At 32.8% G+C, this 19,343-nt stretch overlaps 1 protein-coding gene across 5 annotated transcripts in view; it reads left to right on the top strand.

The window, feature by feature from the left end:
* LOC133182999 (papilin-like) overlaps nt 1–19,343 on the top strand; it is a 71,479-nt gene that overhangs the window by 15,098 nt on the left and 37,038 nt on the right. For all 5 annotated transcript variants that reach the window (XM_061317910.1, XM_061317909.1, XM_061317906.1 and 2 more), the window contains one exon: nt 18,080–18,253. In XM_061317910.1, coding sequence (XP_061173894.1) covers nt 18,080–18,253 — 174 coding nt within the window. The remainder of the gene's footprint in view (nt 1–18,079; nt 18,254–19,343) is intronic.

Below are 19,343 nucleotides of genomic sequence, written 5' to 3'. Positions count from 1 at the left end.
ATAATTAACATTTTAAGCAAATAGATATTGTAATGTCAGTAAAGAACGTAGATTGTACATGAGTTCTGTATACTTTAATCAATGTTTTACCAGACACCATAAAACAGAGAATACCCATTCACATTCCCTTTAATTTAGTATTTAAAGATATTGAAACCAGAAAATGATTACGACCACAAAAAATTTATATTAATAGACCATAAAATTGTTAATGTACTGTATGTGAGATAACCACCTTATTGGGCTTCCGATTTACCTGTAATCTAGTTAAAAGCCCACCCCAGTTATTTTCAATTTATGAAGATTAATTAAGCACCCCCCACCTTAACTGAATTTCTATAGTTCACATTATAGAAGGTAGATTGTTTTTTCAAGTTTGCATGAATGTAAAGATTTCTAAATTAAGCCATTACTAAAAAAAAAATACGATTTGCGTATTTCATATATCTTAAATGTAGACCACCCATTTTATTAAAATTTTTGTAGAATTTTTTTGATAATGGTTTAAGGTTAATTTCACACTTTGATCCTGGTGGCCCGGTAGGTTTATAATGACTTGAGCCTGTGTTTACTTCCAATATGGTACATCAAACAATATTTTCACTTCACTTATCTCATCCTATATTGGAAAACACTTGGGATTGAATCCTCAGAAAATTGTTATAGCTTTATCTAACCCTGCTACTTTAAATAACATCTATGTCAAGGCATATAACCAAGGATAGGTTGAAGATACACCAATTTACAGATCCTTTAGTTATTCTCATATGAGATACTAATTAGTGATAATCATTAAAGCAATCCTCATTACATTTCCCTTTTTACAAATTAACCTTTTCACATATGAAGCATATTGTTTGATGTCTCAACACAGAAAGTTATTATTTCTCACAGTGGGAGAAATAGCATTATATCTGTTCCCCTGTTCTGACTCGTAGATAAGCACTTGAAACTACTTGTGGGCCTTGTCTTGAAGGTTTTTCTAGTTAGGGAACTATTTATGAATATACCTCTCACAACTTAAGGGGAAAATGACTGTCCACTAAAGTGTAATTTTTGGATACTGGATATTTAGGACAATATTCTGAAAGAAGATTGAAATAAAAATGAAATTTAAGTATAGTACAGTATAGTTGCATGGCAAAGATTGAGAAAAAGCGTAATGTTGAGGATGAAAATTTCATAAAGAAAATATTTTTACATGTATTACAAGTAATCAATTTCAGAGTTATCTGTCTTAGCAAAGGGCAATTTCTCCATAAGACGACAGGACCAGAGCCCAAAAATTAAGTATGCCATCAATATAAGTCTAAAAATTGAAAATACCATAGCAGAAATGATCTTAGTGCTTTACTTTGAACAAGAGACATGTACGAGGGTTGTTAGAAAAGTTCGCGGACACCTTGATTTAAGGAAAATATGTTGTAAACTTTGAAGAATGACGTATGTCTAATTGAATTCTTATCTTTTGTTTATTAGTATGTAAAAGATCATGTTCATTTACTAACATTTTGAAAATATACTTCGATTTTTACTGCGCGGTCATCGGATTCACGGAGCAATCACTTGACGTTTTATGACGGTAGGTGACGTGACAACCTGATTCCAGACCTGTGAAGATTTTTCACAGTTGTAAATATCTTTCATATCTATAGACTTTTCCTGTCCTTTTCTGACTTAAAAATTAAATAAGTATATCAAGACATGTTATATATTTTTTAATGTCTTTTGTGGCGTATCGGATATTAGTGAGATCTTTAAAACAATGTCTACGCAGTTCAGCGATCAGATATGAGAAACAATGCAAAATCCATTGGCGCAACGTCCATGCGATGAGCAGGATATTGGGGTATCGCAGGAGTTGATAATCAAAAATGCCCATCCTTCCATTAATTCTTACAAAGTTGCTACCACTTGAACACTTTGGTACTAGATACGTGTAAGCCATCCCCAACAGCATTTAAAAACATTTTAAATAAGTCTCTTTTGGGCATTTCCTTGTCTGCACACATATTTTTAATAGCTTGGTGCTCCAAGACGTTCAATGACGTTACCATTTCTTGGCTTTGTTTTTACGCATTTATCATCCATAATTAGTGATAAAATAGTCATAACTCCTCCAATTTAATTCAAAATTTCGCCAAATGACGTTTCATAAATATCTTAGCGAGAGGTGAAATATCATAAATCTTTATGCGCTACAACAGTGCAATTTTTAATTTCAAAATTATGTCTCTGAAATGTAAAAGTGCCTAAAAGTAACATGCTCTGTGAAGCATATTTTATCTAAATAATTTCGCTGTTTATTTTTAGCTCTACTGGTCAGAGACCAGAAGAGCTTATGCGATAGTAAGGTGTCCGTCGTCCGTCCGTCTGTCTGTCTGTCTGTCTGTCTGTCTGTCCGTCTGTCTGTAAACAATTTTTCAAAACGCTACTCCTCCTACAGTTTTGGTCCGATTTCAATATAACTTGGCACACAAGTAGACTACACTAAGATACATAATTTAGTGCATCGGTTTTTGATTTCGATGGACGGTGTTTCCATGGTTACTAAAAATAGAAATTTCTGTGAAATTCCTTTAAAACGCTACTCCTCCTACAGTTTTGGTCCAATTTCAATATAACTTGGCACACAAGTAGGTTACACTAAGATACATAATTTAGTGCATTGGTTTTTGATTTCTATGGACGGTGTTGCCATGGTTACTAAAAATAGAAATTTCTGTGAAATTCCTTTAAAACGCTACTCCTCCTACAGTTTTGGTCCAATTTCAATATAACTTGGCACACAAGTAGACTACACTAAGATACATAATTTAGTGCATTGGTTTTTGATTTCGATGGACGGTGTTGCCATGGTTACTAAAAATAGAAATTTCTGTGAAATTTCTTTAAAACGCTACTCCTCCTACAGTTTTGGTCCGATTTCAATATAACTTGGCACACAAGTAGACTACACTAAGATACATAATTTAGTGCATCGGTTTTTGATTTCGATGGATGGTGTTTCCATGGTTACTAAAAATAGAAATTTCTGTGAAATTTCTTTAAAACGCTACTCCTGCTACAGTTTTGGTCCGATTTCAATATAACTTGGCACACAAGTAGACTACACTAAGATACATAATTTAGTGCATTGGTTTTTGATTTCGATGGACGGTGTTGCCATGGTTACTAAAAATAGAAATTTCTGTGAAATTCCTTTAAAACGCTACTCCTCCTACAGTTTTGGTCCGATTTCAATATAATTTGGCACACAAGTAGACTACACTAAGATACATAATTTAGTGCATCGGTTTTTGATTTCGATGGACGGTGTTTCCTTGGTTACTAAAAATAGAAATTTCTGTGAAATTCCTTTAAAACGCTACTCCTGCTACAGTTTTGGTCCGATTTCAATATAACTTGGCACACAAGTAGACTACACTAAGATACATAATTTAGTGCATTGGTTTTTGATTTCGATGGACGGTGTTTCCATGGTTACTAAAAATAGAAATTTCTGTGAAATTCCTTTAAAACGCTACTCCTGCTACAGTTTTAGTCTGCTTCTAATATAATTAGGCATACAAGAAGACTATACTAAGATACATAATTTATTGCATTGGTTTTTGAATTCGATGAACAGTGTTGCCATGGTTACTTAAAATAGAAATTTCTGTGAAATTCCTTTAAAATGTTACTCCTCCTACAATTTTGGTCTGATTTCAATCTAATTTGGCACACAGTTAGAATACACTACGATACATAATATGTATTTCTGTTTTTTTTTATTTGGGTGAATGGTGTTGTCATGGTTACTAGAAATAGAAATTTCCATGAAATACTTTCAAAACGCTACTACTCCTAGTTTTCATTTGATTTCAATATAACTTGTCACAAAAGTAGACTACATTAAGATACATAATTCTATTTATTGTTGCATGTTGCAATGTTTCAAATCCAAGTGCTACTTTTCTTTTGTTATACAAACAGACCAGTAGAGCTACAGTCTCATCAGAGACTTCTGGTTTAAAGATCATCGGAAAACACCAAATTTTTGCATATTAATTGGAAAATACATATAGTTTTTAACCCTTTGTGTGCGGGAACCCAATATATTGGGTCTGACGTTACAAACGCTTGTGTGCGGGAACCCAATATATTGGGTCTGAGTTTGCATGTAGCGCTTCGTCACATAAAACGTCAATAAAAAACGTATAAATAAGTAGTTAATTGTTAAAAATGATTGTTGCCAGCTAGGAATAAAACTTCCAAAATAAATGCCCATTTCTTAAAGAGTAGGGAGTATTAAGTAGGGGGGGGGGGGGGTTGATGAATGTTAACTAATACTATACAAGCAATATTGGACAAATGCATCCTCCTCTATAAAAGCACAGTAAGAAAGATTTTTACAGGTATAAGAATAATAGAGTATAATTGGGGCTATAAGATACAATTTTGTTATCGGTGTACCAAATTTGAACCAAGATTTCCTGACCGGAAGTCTGCATATTCCTTAATTGGGGATCAAATTTTCTTATATGGTTGCCAATATACTGCTAAAAAGATCACTGGATTTGGATTTACAGGCTAACTGGAGTTTTATAATTATGTTCTTTTTGGATATAAACTGAAAATGTTGTATTATGTGTAATTCAGTAATCACTTAAACATATTCCTTATTCAGATAAGTATACAATATGACTTTCCACAACATATTTATGACATTGAATTATTGACTAATTTTTATATATATATATATATATATATATATATATATATATATATATATATATATAATATTAAATTTAAAATTCAGTTTTTGAAGCAAATGATTTATTTTTTATCAAAGCAACATTTTTTTCTGAACATTATAAGTTAAAAAAAACTCAAGAATCATTGTTTTTGTATATTTTTGAAAATTTCGTTACCATGGCAACATCAAATATAAGAATTTTAGAAAAAAAACTTTATCAATTCAAAAAACACAATATTTGCTTCTTATTTGCCAAATTTCATGCAAATTGGTTGTCAAAATTTTAAGATACATGTATTTGCATTCAAGTAACCCAATGTGACAATTTTGTCAATATTCCAAAACAGTTCAGTACTGAGGCTACCATTCACTTAAAACAAGTCAGCACACAAAGGGTTAACCTGCAGAGTTTTACTGATTTCATGCAAATAGCACCCTCACAATAGAACTTGTCCGCGAACTTTTCTAACAACCCTCGTATATCAATGGGGATGGTTGAGTTGACATTTTATTTTATTTGATGATTAAAGAAGGAAAAAAAATATTTTTATGAATTCTAACCATTTAATAGTAATTTGGATTGGAAAAAATTACTCCTTTATTTTGCAATGAGGGCATTAAGTTATTATTCCCAAGCAAGCAAGGTTTTGTGAATTGTATAGGAATTACCTTTTCTGTATCTTTGCCTGTCCATCTTTTCAAATAATATTAATAATTTATGATATGGAGAAACATTTGAAGCACATAGTGAAAAAAGTAGGACCTGAGGGTGTAAAAGTACCTTGATTCAAAGTAACCTAGACAAGTCCCAGGTCAATGACAGCTGAAACTATCAATTTGCTCCATGTCATATCAATTGCACATAGATGCATTGAAAGCTCATTCTTGACAGAAAGATTGCTAATGTCTTGATGGTGTGTCCTGACCTTGATCCAAGGTTATTTTAATGTCATGGTCACCATAAGGATAATTGGAAAGTTGTGTCTGATCTATTTTGATTTTGAATAAGGTTCTTAAGCAAGTTCAAGGTCACTGTCAGAAAAATATGACTGCTGGCCGGCCGGTGCGCTAGTCCCCTTGACTGACTGCACTGATCGTCTGCTGAGGTAGTCGAGGGAGATTTATGTTTGGGCCATATCAGTATAATGGAGATCAAAGGTTTATTTCAAAAGATTACCTTTACCTGGGATTATGACATGACCTTGGACTGAGATCATTTAATACTAAGGTCAATAAGGTCACTGATAGAAAATGTGAACTTGCATGGTTGCAGATGAAGTCTTCTTTGTACCTCATACCAACATAAATTTTTTGTCTCTCAAGAATTTATTATGAACCAGTGACACAAGGTTATTGGAGAAAAAAGATGAAATGTAGTGAAGGGGGGGATATTATATCACCTAAAGTATCTCTAGTTTTAAAAGAGATTTATTTGCAAGCATTCAGACCCAAAAACTTGCAGCATACACGTTTCCTTGTGTTGTACAAAATCCTTGTCTTGTCTACCGCATCATCTAGACTCACTCCTGCTTTTGTGCTCATTGCATTCAACAAAAAAGACACACATTAATGTAGACCACACAATCAGGAATAATTAGTACAATTGTACCAGCCTTTATTACATAATGTAGTCTTGGCCTGAAATCAAAATCGTACTAACTACTGGCACTGTCTACACATCTGTAGTCTTCAAGGCTGATCAGTTAATCTCTGGTGACGGATTGTAGAATGCTTGCAGATTTAATCAAGGAATATGAAATTGAATTTACCATTGTTGTACTTGGATTGATTATAATTTCCATACATTGCACAGTTGTTCCTGTTTATATAAACTGCTGCAGTTATATTTCAGTTATTTACACTGTTTGTAAACATGCAATTATTTCTATAATTTATGGTGAAATCAGTACAATAACAGAATGATTATTTGAATATGAAGATGATTGCATAACATTCCTTAATCAGATTATTTTTGCACATTTTCATTATATTCTTCATTTGTGTTAATTTATCTTAAATTATATGTTACAATATAAAAATTTGTGTGTTTGGAGGGGTGGGGTGGTTTACTCATAATAGCATTAATCAATTTAAAAACTTTTAACTAATACTGACAATAAAAGAACATTTAAATGTAAGAACCAATAGAATGTCTGAATTTATCGTATTTCTCAGTAAGTGTTATTGTACTCAACCATGCTGTTTTGATGAACACCCCTACTCCACCCCTTCAGTATCCCATCACTTTCCATTGCCATATTAATTTCTTTTATCCTTTGTAGTTTACAGTAAGCATGATATATGCAACAACCCACAGCACATAGATTTTTTTTTATAAAAATTGTAACCAATTTTGGTGTTAGCATTCTTCAGTCAAAAGAAAAAAAATACAAATTTTGTGGTCCTCACAACTCTCAGGGCTTTTTGGGTTGGGGTTTAAAACCTCTTAATGTAAATTTTGAACATCTTAGCCTTTGGACATCTAGTAGACATATGTATTTGTGCAGTTGAACTTCATTATCTCAAACTTCAATATCTCAAATACCATGGATATGTCAAAGTGAGTTGAAAGTCCCAATCTCTTTTTATGTATTTTAACCTAAATATCTCAAATCATTGGATATCTTGGAAGTTTTTTTCTTTGTCCCTTCAGGTTTGAGATAGCAAGGTTTGACTGTATATGTGAAATGATAACAAATAATGAATAAACTTTGGGCCCCATTGGCCCAAGGGGAAAAAAGTGAACTGTTTTTGAAATGTTTCTCTGAATTGTTCTTGGAGAACTTGGTAACAAATTATGTATATATGATAATGTCCATGGAAATAAAAATTCTGCCTGGAAGTGACCAATTTTGTTAATTATTGACTCCTCCCAGACACAAGGGCTAACTGACCAAAAGATGGACAGAGTTTGGACAAGGAAGACTCTATGCAAGTCCACATTGATCCACTTGTAAAGGGACATAGAAATGATGAGGCAATACCAATTTGAAAGTATATTGTAGCTCTGTTGCAGTGACTTGGTAGAATTACTCTCCATTCCATATCACTAGAGAGAGAATGGATGGGTTTTTTTTTTTTTTTAGAGAGGATACATATACATGTAATTGCAGCTACTTTACTTTTTCATCAAGATTATTAGTTGTGTCTGAGATGTTTATTTTGGGGAGAAAATAAGATATAAAGAATTGAATGATATTGGTAGTAATTTTATGGCAGTTAAAAGATGAACAAGAATATACACTAGACATTAGTGAAGTTAATATAATGGATTATAGAGAGTCAAGTCATAAAGAAGCATTTTGGTATTTGATAATTTTACAGGATTTTTATAAGGTCATATTCTGAACTATGTGTTTAAAAACACATGATGCCCATTGGGTCCAAGAGTGTACAAATGAATGTTAAAAATGCATTCATAATGAGTTAGATGTGTTTGAAAAATGAGTGGGATCAGAGTTGATCGTCAACGGGTCAAAAGGCTTTCTTCACTGTGGCTCCTTGGAGCACAGGAGGAAAAGTTCTGAACCTGACACAAGAAACTCCCCTCATAAAAAATTAATGTCAGGAGATAAGGTTAACCCATTGATAATTATTCATAAAAATTCATACCTTTAGAAATATTTTTTTTATTTTTTACTGCTTCAGAATAAGAGGTTTTGTCATTGAAAGATATAAAAAAAAAAATTAAAGTCAGATTTCATGAATTGATTTGAGAAGAAAATGATTGCTTTAAAAACTGAAAGATGGGACTTCTAGTACAGTGAAGAATAAATATTTATTATTAACATATTTTATGTGTTTCTTTAAAATTCGTAGTTCTTTTCTCCCAAGAATTTATCCAGAACCGTGTGTCGATTAATACAGGGGAATTTTAGATTAATATGCAAACACATGATTAGAATGGTGTGTATATGCATGTATTTGTTCTGTAATGTTTATATATATGTAATGTTTATAGCATGATTTACTTCCCTTTAAAACACAATATTATGGAATACATGCCTGGGTTGGTCTCAGTGCTATAAAGGAGAATCTGTATGCACTAATGTACATATATTTTAAGCAAGAGCAGTGCAAACATCTCTGATTTCAACCACAATCATTGCAAATGCATTATTTTGTCATGTTATACAAATTTTGTGAAATGAGTAACAACTAGTTTCTAATCAATCTAATACATTCCTCCATTCAATTGGTCTATGACTCAGATAGAATATATATATGTAAAACCTACCTGATTTATCAACTAATTAAGAAGCTTTTAGATACAAAGGCAGCTGCACCCGATTAAAAATACATTTTCTTTGTCTGTTCCTTGTTTTTTGGGTGGTTCATATAACACAGTTTCCACACATTAACAGCCCTGAGAAGATTCTTAGAAAATCAGTATGTTTTAAGGAATGGTTGACTACAAGAAATAAGCATAAAGGTAATTAATTGCCCGAAGAGGATTTCAAAAGTAGAACATATTGGTTTTTGCGGCAACTCTCTTATATGCAAGCTCAGAATGAAATCTTTTGTAGACAAAGAGTTATCTTTCTTTCAGTAGCATCTCGCATTTTACACTGATGGTCACCAATTAAAATTATTTGATAATTAAGATAATATGCCCCTTTGTGTTGAAGTTTATTGTTTTTGAGGAATCATCATACTATCTCCACTGTTTTGACCTTCAACATGTTATTCTCAAATTATCATGGACAACGTGCATTTTGTCAGGCTCAAGAACCAAACTATTTGCCTGAGGCTGAAGGCATTTGTTTTGAGTTCGATAGAACTTTGTGGAATAGTCCAATTCACACTTTGCAAAAGTTGTGTCCCTTTGTGGGGTCAATCAAAAGGTCAAAAGGGAAAGAATCAACATTTCTCCTCTTTATGCTAACAAACATTTGGGCGTGCTCTGTTGAAACCACTGTGTTTAATTTTTTATCTTTCAATGTGTGGGTAGCCCCATCTTGGGGCAATCAGTACACAAAATGCAAAGCTTTTTACCAGTCAAATAACCAAGTTACAACCCTGAAAATTACAAAGGCTACAGTGAGAATTCTATGGGTTTTTCCCCTAAGATGGCGGCCAAGGGACATAACTTTTGAAAAGTGTGGATTCGACCGAGTTTAGACAGCAGTGCAAGTAAATGAAATTTACATCATGGAAGCCAGCATAAAATATGTCAAAAAAATCTAAAGGTATAACAAAACATTTATTGACTGTGTTCTCATCAAAATTGGTTTTGCCCACTTCTCAAACCAAACTGTGAGCCTTCAGGTCTCAAGCAACAGTATAGTTCTTGGGTCAGACAAAACCCAGTCAATGAATGTTTGATATTTTATGATAGATTCAAAGTGGATGGTAACTTTTGATAAGTTATATATACATGGTCAGATAGCCAGTGTGGACTCTTACTGTTTTCACCCAGTGATGTGTAAAGGAGGAGTTCCACCTTGGGTGATGAGATTTGTGGTGCTTTCTTGAAATATTTTGATGACACAAATTGTAAAATGTAAGAGTCAGAGCATCCAATCATGTCAACCTTTGGTTTCTTTAGTGATTGTCCATCTTTAATGGTGTTACTTATGTAGCATACTTGAAATAAACTCAAATCAAGGTTATAAAATTTTGACAATTTTTGCAGTAAATTTGATGTTGTTATTTTACAGAACATTGCAGGACATGTTTTGACCACTCATTTCACTTTATTTACTGCTGAATTTTTTTTTTTCTAAAAAGCCAGGAAGGTCGAACTTTTTTCTTTTCTGGAGGAGGAGGGGTATCATTATGTTATTTAGAATATCTGGGAACTTTGGCTTATATGAATGTTATCCCTGAAAATCTTTCTCAGTATAACTTGATTTCTCACATAGATTAATTATCTTCCAGATTTCAGAATGTTACTGATATTTGAAGTACATTGTACAGATTGTAATGGAACTTTTTACATTTTGATTTTTTTCTTCAAATCACAATCATCATGCAAGAGATTTAGTTAAATGACTAATTAATTGCATGTGTACTAAAATATTTGATAATTCAAAAACTGAATTTTAGAGGAAAATCACTCTTTCCTAATAATGTCAAAATATCTGGTCCTAATTACTTCATACACTTAGACTACAAATACATACTTCCATGCTGAGCATGTTATTTGTTTAGCATATGCAAAATATGCTTTGATTTTTCAACATTCTTATAACTAATAATAGGACTAATAATGACTTGAGATTGCTACTTAATAATGATCATTGAAGTAGTTGATGGCATATTTGAGCTGATAATAGTGGATAAAAGACATACTATACAGTGTGAAAATTTATAAAGTAGTAAGTAATTGTTTAGAGGTATGATAATGCATTCCTCTGCTGCAATATTAAAGAGGCATCAAAGAACATTAATTTATAAAAGAAAACCAATAGTCACACAGAATAAACTGACAGGTTGTAGGTATTTGGTCATTCTGAGTATGCTTCTACCACTGAAGTCAAGTTGTATCAAGACTGCATGCATTTTCGTGTCAATGTTAACACTATTTTTGCAACAATTTTTCTTTAATTGGATCTTATGGAGAAAAAACTTTTTGACAGATTTTTTAAGTCATAAGATGGATTATATATGTCTATGTTTATTTAAGGTCACCGCCACTTTCATTACTGGGTTAAATGGGTCAGAATTTAATGGGCCACAAACTCGGCTAAACTCTCATAAGCCCTGTTGATTGCCCTCTGGAAATTGTTAAACCTGTCGATTTGCACTAAATTTGTATGAGACAGGAGGGCTTCTACTATTGAACCTACCACATCAAAAGCTTTGATAAAAAAATATTTTTAAATTCAATAAGTTTAAGGCAGCATATCTGATCTGTCTAAGAATGTATGCACCATAGAAATTTTTTACCATCTGTGGTCCTGCATCAGAAATAGACTAGGATGGTACATGTACTTATCTTTGTGGAAATGTAAAGGAGCCGTCTTTTAAACAATTTTATTTGAATTTAATGGTCAGAACCCAGGTCTTGCCCCATAAATATCTTAAATATACAAGTATAGTATGAATTGCTACTTCAGATTGAGCTTTACTATAACTATGGCCAGGTGAGGCTGTGTAGTGCTTTCTTATGTATACGAGGCATTATATACTTAATTGTTACAGAATTTTAAACCAAAGCAAAAACAGGAAATAAAGGCACTCGGAGAATGTTACCTTATGCTATTTAAATGATCCTGCAATGTGATACCGATACCATGTTAAGTAAATTTGATTGCTGTTCAGCATGAAAGTACAGTTAAAAGTTCTTTTCAACACCATAGACATCTTGACCCTTTGAGTAATGCAGACTCAACCACATTGTTTAACTTAGGAATTACTTTGAAGCATGTTTCAGAATTCTGATCTGTTGAAAGAGAAACATTTTTGACAAATATTGACTGTAGACCAGTGACCGTGTTGACAGTTGCCACCTTGTTTGCATAATAAGTACTTGGTACCCCATGTCACTTTATTAGCGGTCGTGTGGAACAGTTAAGTCGGTGATTCATTCTAATGATCTATTTGCGATATCAGATGTTTTTCTTTTTCTTGAGTAAAATAATAGCTAGAAAGTTGATCCAGTTGTTGTTTATATAAACGAGATGATCTTATATGATGTTAGAGTAGGGTATGTCAGAGGTTCTGAATCATTTTTTTGTTCACCTCCTGGTAAAATTTTGAAAGTGCAATTCCTGGAGATTCTCTGTTTTGCAGACCTTCTCACTGCTTTATTTCTGGCATTTGGTATGATGACATATTAAATGCTGAACCACTTTCCAGATTAAAAAGTCACAGGGAAGATGAAATGTGGCATTTTATGCTAAAGTTGAAAAACAAAACTTCAATGATTTGCCATGAATATCCACCATATGTTCTGGATACACCAGAGTTTGGTACCTCTTACAGACAAGATTCCATTACCTCAATCTTCAATCTAAACCACACACATGATGAGAGAATCTTCAGATGTATAGTGCATTTAAAAGGATGGGGGAGGGTTCTAAAATATGTCTGTACTAAGATAAACACTTGATATTAAAGTAGGGGTATGTCACATCATAAAACCACAGTCCTCCTACAGTGTATGTGCTCTTGCAGAGAAAGAAAGTATTGGAGAAGCATGCACTGATTGCACTTTAAACATATCTTATGATTCAACTTATCTTGATATAATTTGACGATCCTTCTCCAAAAGTTTGAAGTTCTACATTATTTTGGATTACAAACTATGAGACTGTCTAAGACTAACTGGCAGAAGGGGAGACTTTTTAAAGTCTGCTTGATTTGCAGAAAAAAGCTGCTTCAGGAAAAACAGTTGGTATTAATATTACAGATTTGAATGAGATCAGGACAGAGAATCTTGATTTTACTTTGATGAAAGCTCATGCTTTAAAACAAAGTTGTCTTGGTTGCTTTTTTTTGCATTATGTACCAGGACTAAGAGCTACAAGTATTACATGTAATGAGACCAATAAAACCCAAATATTGCTGAATCAATGTAGAAGGCTAAATTTGCTAAGCTATTTGTACAACAATACTTGCTTTGATATATATATTAGCAAAGTATATGTATTAGGTCCATTTTTACGAAGATTAATTGGAATATACTGCTTCAAAACAGCTAATGCTTAATTATAAATCTGAAAAAAATGCTGATTCAGCACATTAAAGGTCTAAAGCCATTCGATTTTTTTAAGCCAAATTTCATAATTTGTAAAGGAAAGCAATCTCATTTAAGATAATATACATGGTCAAACATTGTTTAAGGTCACTTGAATGAACAGATCTGCCATGACCACTTGGTTTTAATTGGATACTGTTGACACCAATAACTTTGTCAAGTGACCACCAGAGTCCTTAATGACAATTTATTTTGGACAAAAAGGTCAAATGGCTTGCTCCAGTTTTTAAAGATGCTTTATTTTTTTGTAAGAAGGGGGAATTTTAAAAAAAAAATTTTTGTGCTTCATGCGTCAAAAGATGTTTTATAAAGCTGTAAATTACTAATTACAAAAAATGTGCCTTTTTTGAAAGAAGTAACTTTGTATGTGTATGGTTTTGGCAATAAAACGAAAGTTGTCCATAATAACAGAAAAGTAAATTTTTTTTTCCAGTTCTGTAAGTTCTCAATTCAATCCTTACAAATAATCTGAGTTTTCAACAAATTGTGGGAAAACCTTGTCAGGACTTACAGTGAAATGAAGTTCAAGGTTAAGAAAGGATGAACATCTACATATACAGGCGCCATATAGATTTACAAATCCAAATTGATGTTGAATATAAAAATGTTTTTTCCCCATTAGCGAATTAAGGAATGTAAAATTGTGTACCAAGTTTTTAGTTGGCCTTCCCCCCCCCCCCCCCCCCAAAAAAAAAAAAAGAATTTATCATTGAGTGATCTATGGGTTTACCATACAATTACTGATTCTTTAGCAAAATATGTCAAAGGCCAAGTTTTGCCAAATTTTTAATTATTTTTTTAAAGATAAAATCGAATGTGTTTCCTACTTTTATGATATCTGTTAAATACTCTATAGTGACTTGATTATTGAAAAATATAATTTAACAGCAGCAGATACCTGGATACTGTATATAGATTGTTTTGTTCTATTTAATAATTTCTGGAGTATTTCTGTGGATGTCTCAAGTTGTTAACTTGGGAGGGGGGCAATATGTAGTGCTTGGGTTCCAATTTCAGTCACTTGCATGGAAATAGACATTCAAAATAACAGAGACGCAGTTTTGGAGGGGATATGATATCTTAAAGTGCCACCTGATGGATATAATCTCCAGATGACCTCATTAGTACATATTTAGCCCACTTATGTCAAGTGCATTAAGTAGTCACTTGACTCATCTCAAAGAACAAAAGACGACTAATCTCATTATTAACAGCACAGTCCTTTTCATGTTCCCGTATTAATCGAATCGAGTTTTCTCATGTTTTATTATGAAGCCAAATTGTCTCATTCAAATATTAAATGAATGAAATGCAATCTTAAAGCACAAGTACCCAGGTGTTTGTTGACCCTCTTTTCTAAGGAAATACTACATCATAGTAAGCTTTTTCTGAGTACATACATTTGTGGAGGTGTTTAAAAAAATACTTTTATTTTCATTGAAGTAGTATATACTTTTAGATTCTAGCTATTTTTCTCTTTGATGTTGATGAGTAAAATGTGCATATTTGGAGAATACAAAGTTGAAAGTCCACAAGATCTCTCATTTTATTTAATTTTTAAGTAAGGTTTTCTAACTAATATTTAATTATTATATCTTATTAATTCTTGTTGAAATCTGCATATGTGAGTAATTTTTTAGTTCTAGTGAGCTCTCCTGATTGAAGGATGTTTGGCATCTATCTTACACCTGACTTTGAGAACTTTTCACATTTTATGTTATTTCAATAACATATCCAATATGTGAATTTTTTAGGTACACAAGACAACCAATGAACTTCTACTATTGATTTGCTTTGTTCAAAAACTGTCTTTCAGTCATCATCTTCAATGAAACAGAAATGAGGAATATCCAAGTCCCCCAAAATCTGAGCATTTTGGTAACAATTCAATGTAAACATAATGCATAAAATTGCATAAGAACTTATTAATTTAGACAGGTGTTTTGTACACAGAATCAGACACAGTCCAGACATTTTTATTCCCCCTAAATAGTTATGGCTGCTAGGACACCACATGTTACTTCTCCCATTAGAAAAGCCTTCCTCGGTTCTTTGTGGTCTACCCTGGCCTGGCTATAAGTAATGGCTTTATGTCCTAATTTAGAGTTTATATCAGCCTTCCTAACACCTGGTGTCTATTCATAGGTGTTCATGCTGTAATGCCCTGAAATTATCACATTAAAATTGTAATGTTCAAAGAGGAAAATTGTTGATTTTTTTTTTGTTTGTGTTAACATATATCCTATACTAATAGATAAATATATACCTAGTGCTGTGAGGCAATTTATGACATCCCCCTCCCACACCACCCCCACCCAAGAAAAAAAAAACTTTAAAAACAACTTTCAATCCACAGTGAACATGCCTTAAATGCAGTTAAAAACCTGTATGTATGATGCAGTTGCATACATTTTTTTAATTGTTGTTTCAAATGACCTAACTAGATTCTGTATATTCAAAAGTTGCATAAGATATAGAAGATTTTAAAGATATATGATCAGACATATACCATTTTAACTTCACCATAGAGTGTAGTAAAGACCCTTAAATGTACATTACTCCTCTCTTAATTTGTTGGTTCATTACTAATCATTTGAATTCTTACATAATACTGATGATATCTAGAATGTAAATCTATGTCCCTCAGGCTCTTATGGACTAGTGTGTCTCCGATTCCTTATGTTTACAGACATCATCATTGTGTGTATTCAATACATCAAGTAGCTAATAACTGTAAAATTCAGAATAAACTTCAGATATTGTGAGCTGGAAGGACCCGGGAAAAAAATCTTTCATTCTGATCAAAAGAATCAGTTGTGGCTTCAATAATTAATTTGAAAATCTTCATCCTTATGTAGGGACCTGATCTTATTGGATCAGACTTTTGGGGTCAGAATGAACAGGCTTTATTGTAAAAAGTAGATCGAAAAAAGATAGTCATCAAGCTCGGTATTGTTGGGGAGAGATTTAATCTTCTGTTAGATAGCACTGTTAAAAGTTTTATATGGTCTCTGTTGCCCCAGACTGAGAAAGATGAAAGATTAAAACCAATAATGAAACACATGGACAATACACAAGATATTTTTTTGAGTGGTATTATGAAATTTAGTTTAACTGCATGAAATCTTTCTTTGTACTAAGGATAGTAGGAGATTTAAATATCTCAACCAATTAGGTAATGAATGAATACTCAGGTAATTTACGTAACTTAAGGAAGAGGAAGATATTATAATCTGCTTACAAGATATCATTTACGATAGGTTTTCCACTAAACAGAGTTACGGAATTATTGTTATTTTTAAATACCCGGTAGGGTTTTTACAGTGTTGGTCATAATGTCTTACACCTGCATTTACCTGTAAGAAAGAGGATCATGCCATGAAAAATTTCATGGTATGATTTGTGAATTCATTCAGTTTCAAAGAATTTTTTTTCACTCTAATATAGTGTGTACCAGAGATTTTCTCAATGATAAAGATTTACCTGTATAAACCAGTTTCTCTGAATTATTCAAGGTTCTGTGGTTTTTCAATATATTTATGAGAGACTTTCAGACAGAGAATAAGACAACTGATTACAGGTAGATGCCAGACCAAGCAAATGATGAGACAACATAAGAGGGTTCCTCCAAACACGACTGGGATTAGTTCTCAAAGAGAGGGTTATATAAGAAATGTTTACCAACTTTGCACACTTTGTACATAGTATTCATTTTATCATCCCTAAGCTTGTTTGTTTAAAACCCTTAAAGCTTGAGAGTTAGCCCTGACATAGAAATAAGTGTTGAATTGCAGTTTCATATTAGGAAATGCTATGATATAAAAAGCAAGAATTTTAACAGCCACCTGAATTCATGGTAATCAGGTTTTCATTAAAGTAGCACACTCTGAATGGCATTTTATCTTGGTCAGGTAAAGACCCTAAAAAGTCTGTCTCTTTGCTTATAATGCCAGCTAGGTCGAGTGGGAGGAGTTTCTAGATAATAAACATACAAAGAGCTTCAACTCGTAAAGGAAATAGTGTTTCCCACCTCTTTTTGGTCTAGGGGCCCATTAATGTAATGCGGATCATAATAGTGTGTGACCGGGTGTAGAAATCCATGACAAGAGCTGACCAATATTGTGTTATGGGGATTTAAAACGTGAGACAAGCTGGGGATATTTCTTTTCCGTATATTATAACTTATTTTAAATACTCTCATTACAGTGGTGAATTTTTTTTTAAAGTACAGTAGCCTAGTGTTCATTGGATTTTTTTTCGAGTTGTATTTTTAGTATGTGGAATTTTTAACTGTTCAGAAATAAAGGTTTAGTTGTAGCATGAGCGGAAATTTTATACAGAGTTGATTTACATTGGAATTATTACTGTCTGAGTTCCTGTTGATAGTTGGATTCAGAGGGATTATTATATTGATTAAGTTTTGTGAATTTTTTTTCTCTCTCTCTCTCCATAAGGGAGATTTTGGATGTTGGTGTGTGTGCAATAGTAGTCCCATCTTAATTTACTACAGTGTTAAGGAAGAAAGCATCAGCAAAAATAACTGATGATGAACAAGTGGATACTACCTCAAAATGTCCTATGTGGGATCATTGGAATTAGTGTGATCTTTATTCTCATTTCTTCTCCTGTTGTGGCAGATTTCTGCAGTTTGAAACCAGAGAGAGGACCATGCAGAAACTATACTGTGCTCCATTTCTACAACAGTACCTCCAGAAGGTGTGAGAGATTTTGGTATGGGGGGTGTGAAGGAAATGATAACAGATTCAGTACCAAAGAAGACTGTGAGGCCAAATGTTCTGGAAATACTCAGGGTAAGTTTTCTTCAATCTCTATATATTTTTTTTCAATATATGTCATAAATTTAGAAACATGAAAATCAACTATCACATTCAAACAAAATTGAGAATAGCTGCTGGAACTTTGCATGTCATAAAAGGGCATAATCGCAGCAAAGCAGTATTGCTGTAGATTTGTTCAATGACTGAAACTAATGCAGCATAAAATCTCCTAAATGCACCATTCACTGTAATTGAAAATTGTGATATATGATATGGCCATGTTGGATCACACTGAAAGAGAAAGTGTATGCATTGTTAATATGATTTTTAGAAACTGAGTGTTTTTAGAGATCATCAAAAGGAAGTGATATGCTTATATTTGGGCTGAATTTTATAACTTTAATTCATAAAACATCTTTCAACATCAGAAAATGCAGTTTAAATGTGTAGGAATCCCCCAAGAAAAGTAAGATGATTCCTGCAGATTATTTAAAAAATGTGGTGAATCAAATTTATGTCTCATGTGCTGCAATTTAGAAATTGTAGACTTTATTGACATTAGGACTCAGGTGGATGGTGTAATCTTCCTTTTCTTACCTCCCGCCACTGAATCGGCAAATATTTCATATTTCATAGCTTTGTTTTGTCTCCAAAGTATGTCATGTTAATATGATCTAAGTGAAAAGGTATGCAGCATTATTATAAAAAAATGCAGAAATGGTAATCAGAGATTTAATTTACAAGGGAGCACTTCAACTGATGCATCATTTTGAAGCAAGGTATGTAAATAATGATCCTGCAAACAAGTGACAAACATTTGTCACGAGAAGACCTTGGTTAGAACAAATTTACATAAGTCCTGTGTTATCAGTGGTAGATTCCCTGACTCTCTTAAACATCTATCACATTTACTAGATTGTATATGGATGCTCTTTTACCAGAATAACTATTAAAGTCATAAAGATTTGTCCACTGACTGGGTAGCAGACCTGAGCAGTTATTAAGCTCATTGATAGGAAGGAGAGATTAAAATGCATATCACTCTTTCAAAGAAATTTTAAAGTTAATCTGCTATATATCATACTGTTTCCTTGATTTTTTTTTTTATTTTAAGCTTTTTGAT

Source organism: Saccostrea echinata, unplaced genomic scaffold (assembly GCF_033153115.1).
Source record: "Saccostrea echinata isolate AGI-Se365-2 ecotype Australia unplaced genomic scaffold, CSIRO_AGI_Sech_v1 ptg000009l, whole genome shotgun sequence".
NCBI classification, from domain to species: Eukaryota; Metazoa; Mollusca; class Bivalvia; order Ostreida; family Ostreidae; genus Saccostrea; species Saccostrea echinata.
Note: the sequence above shows the minus strand (reverse complement) of the source record. Positions and strands in the feature narration are given on the sequence as shown.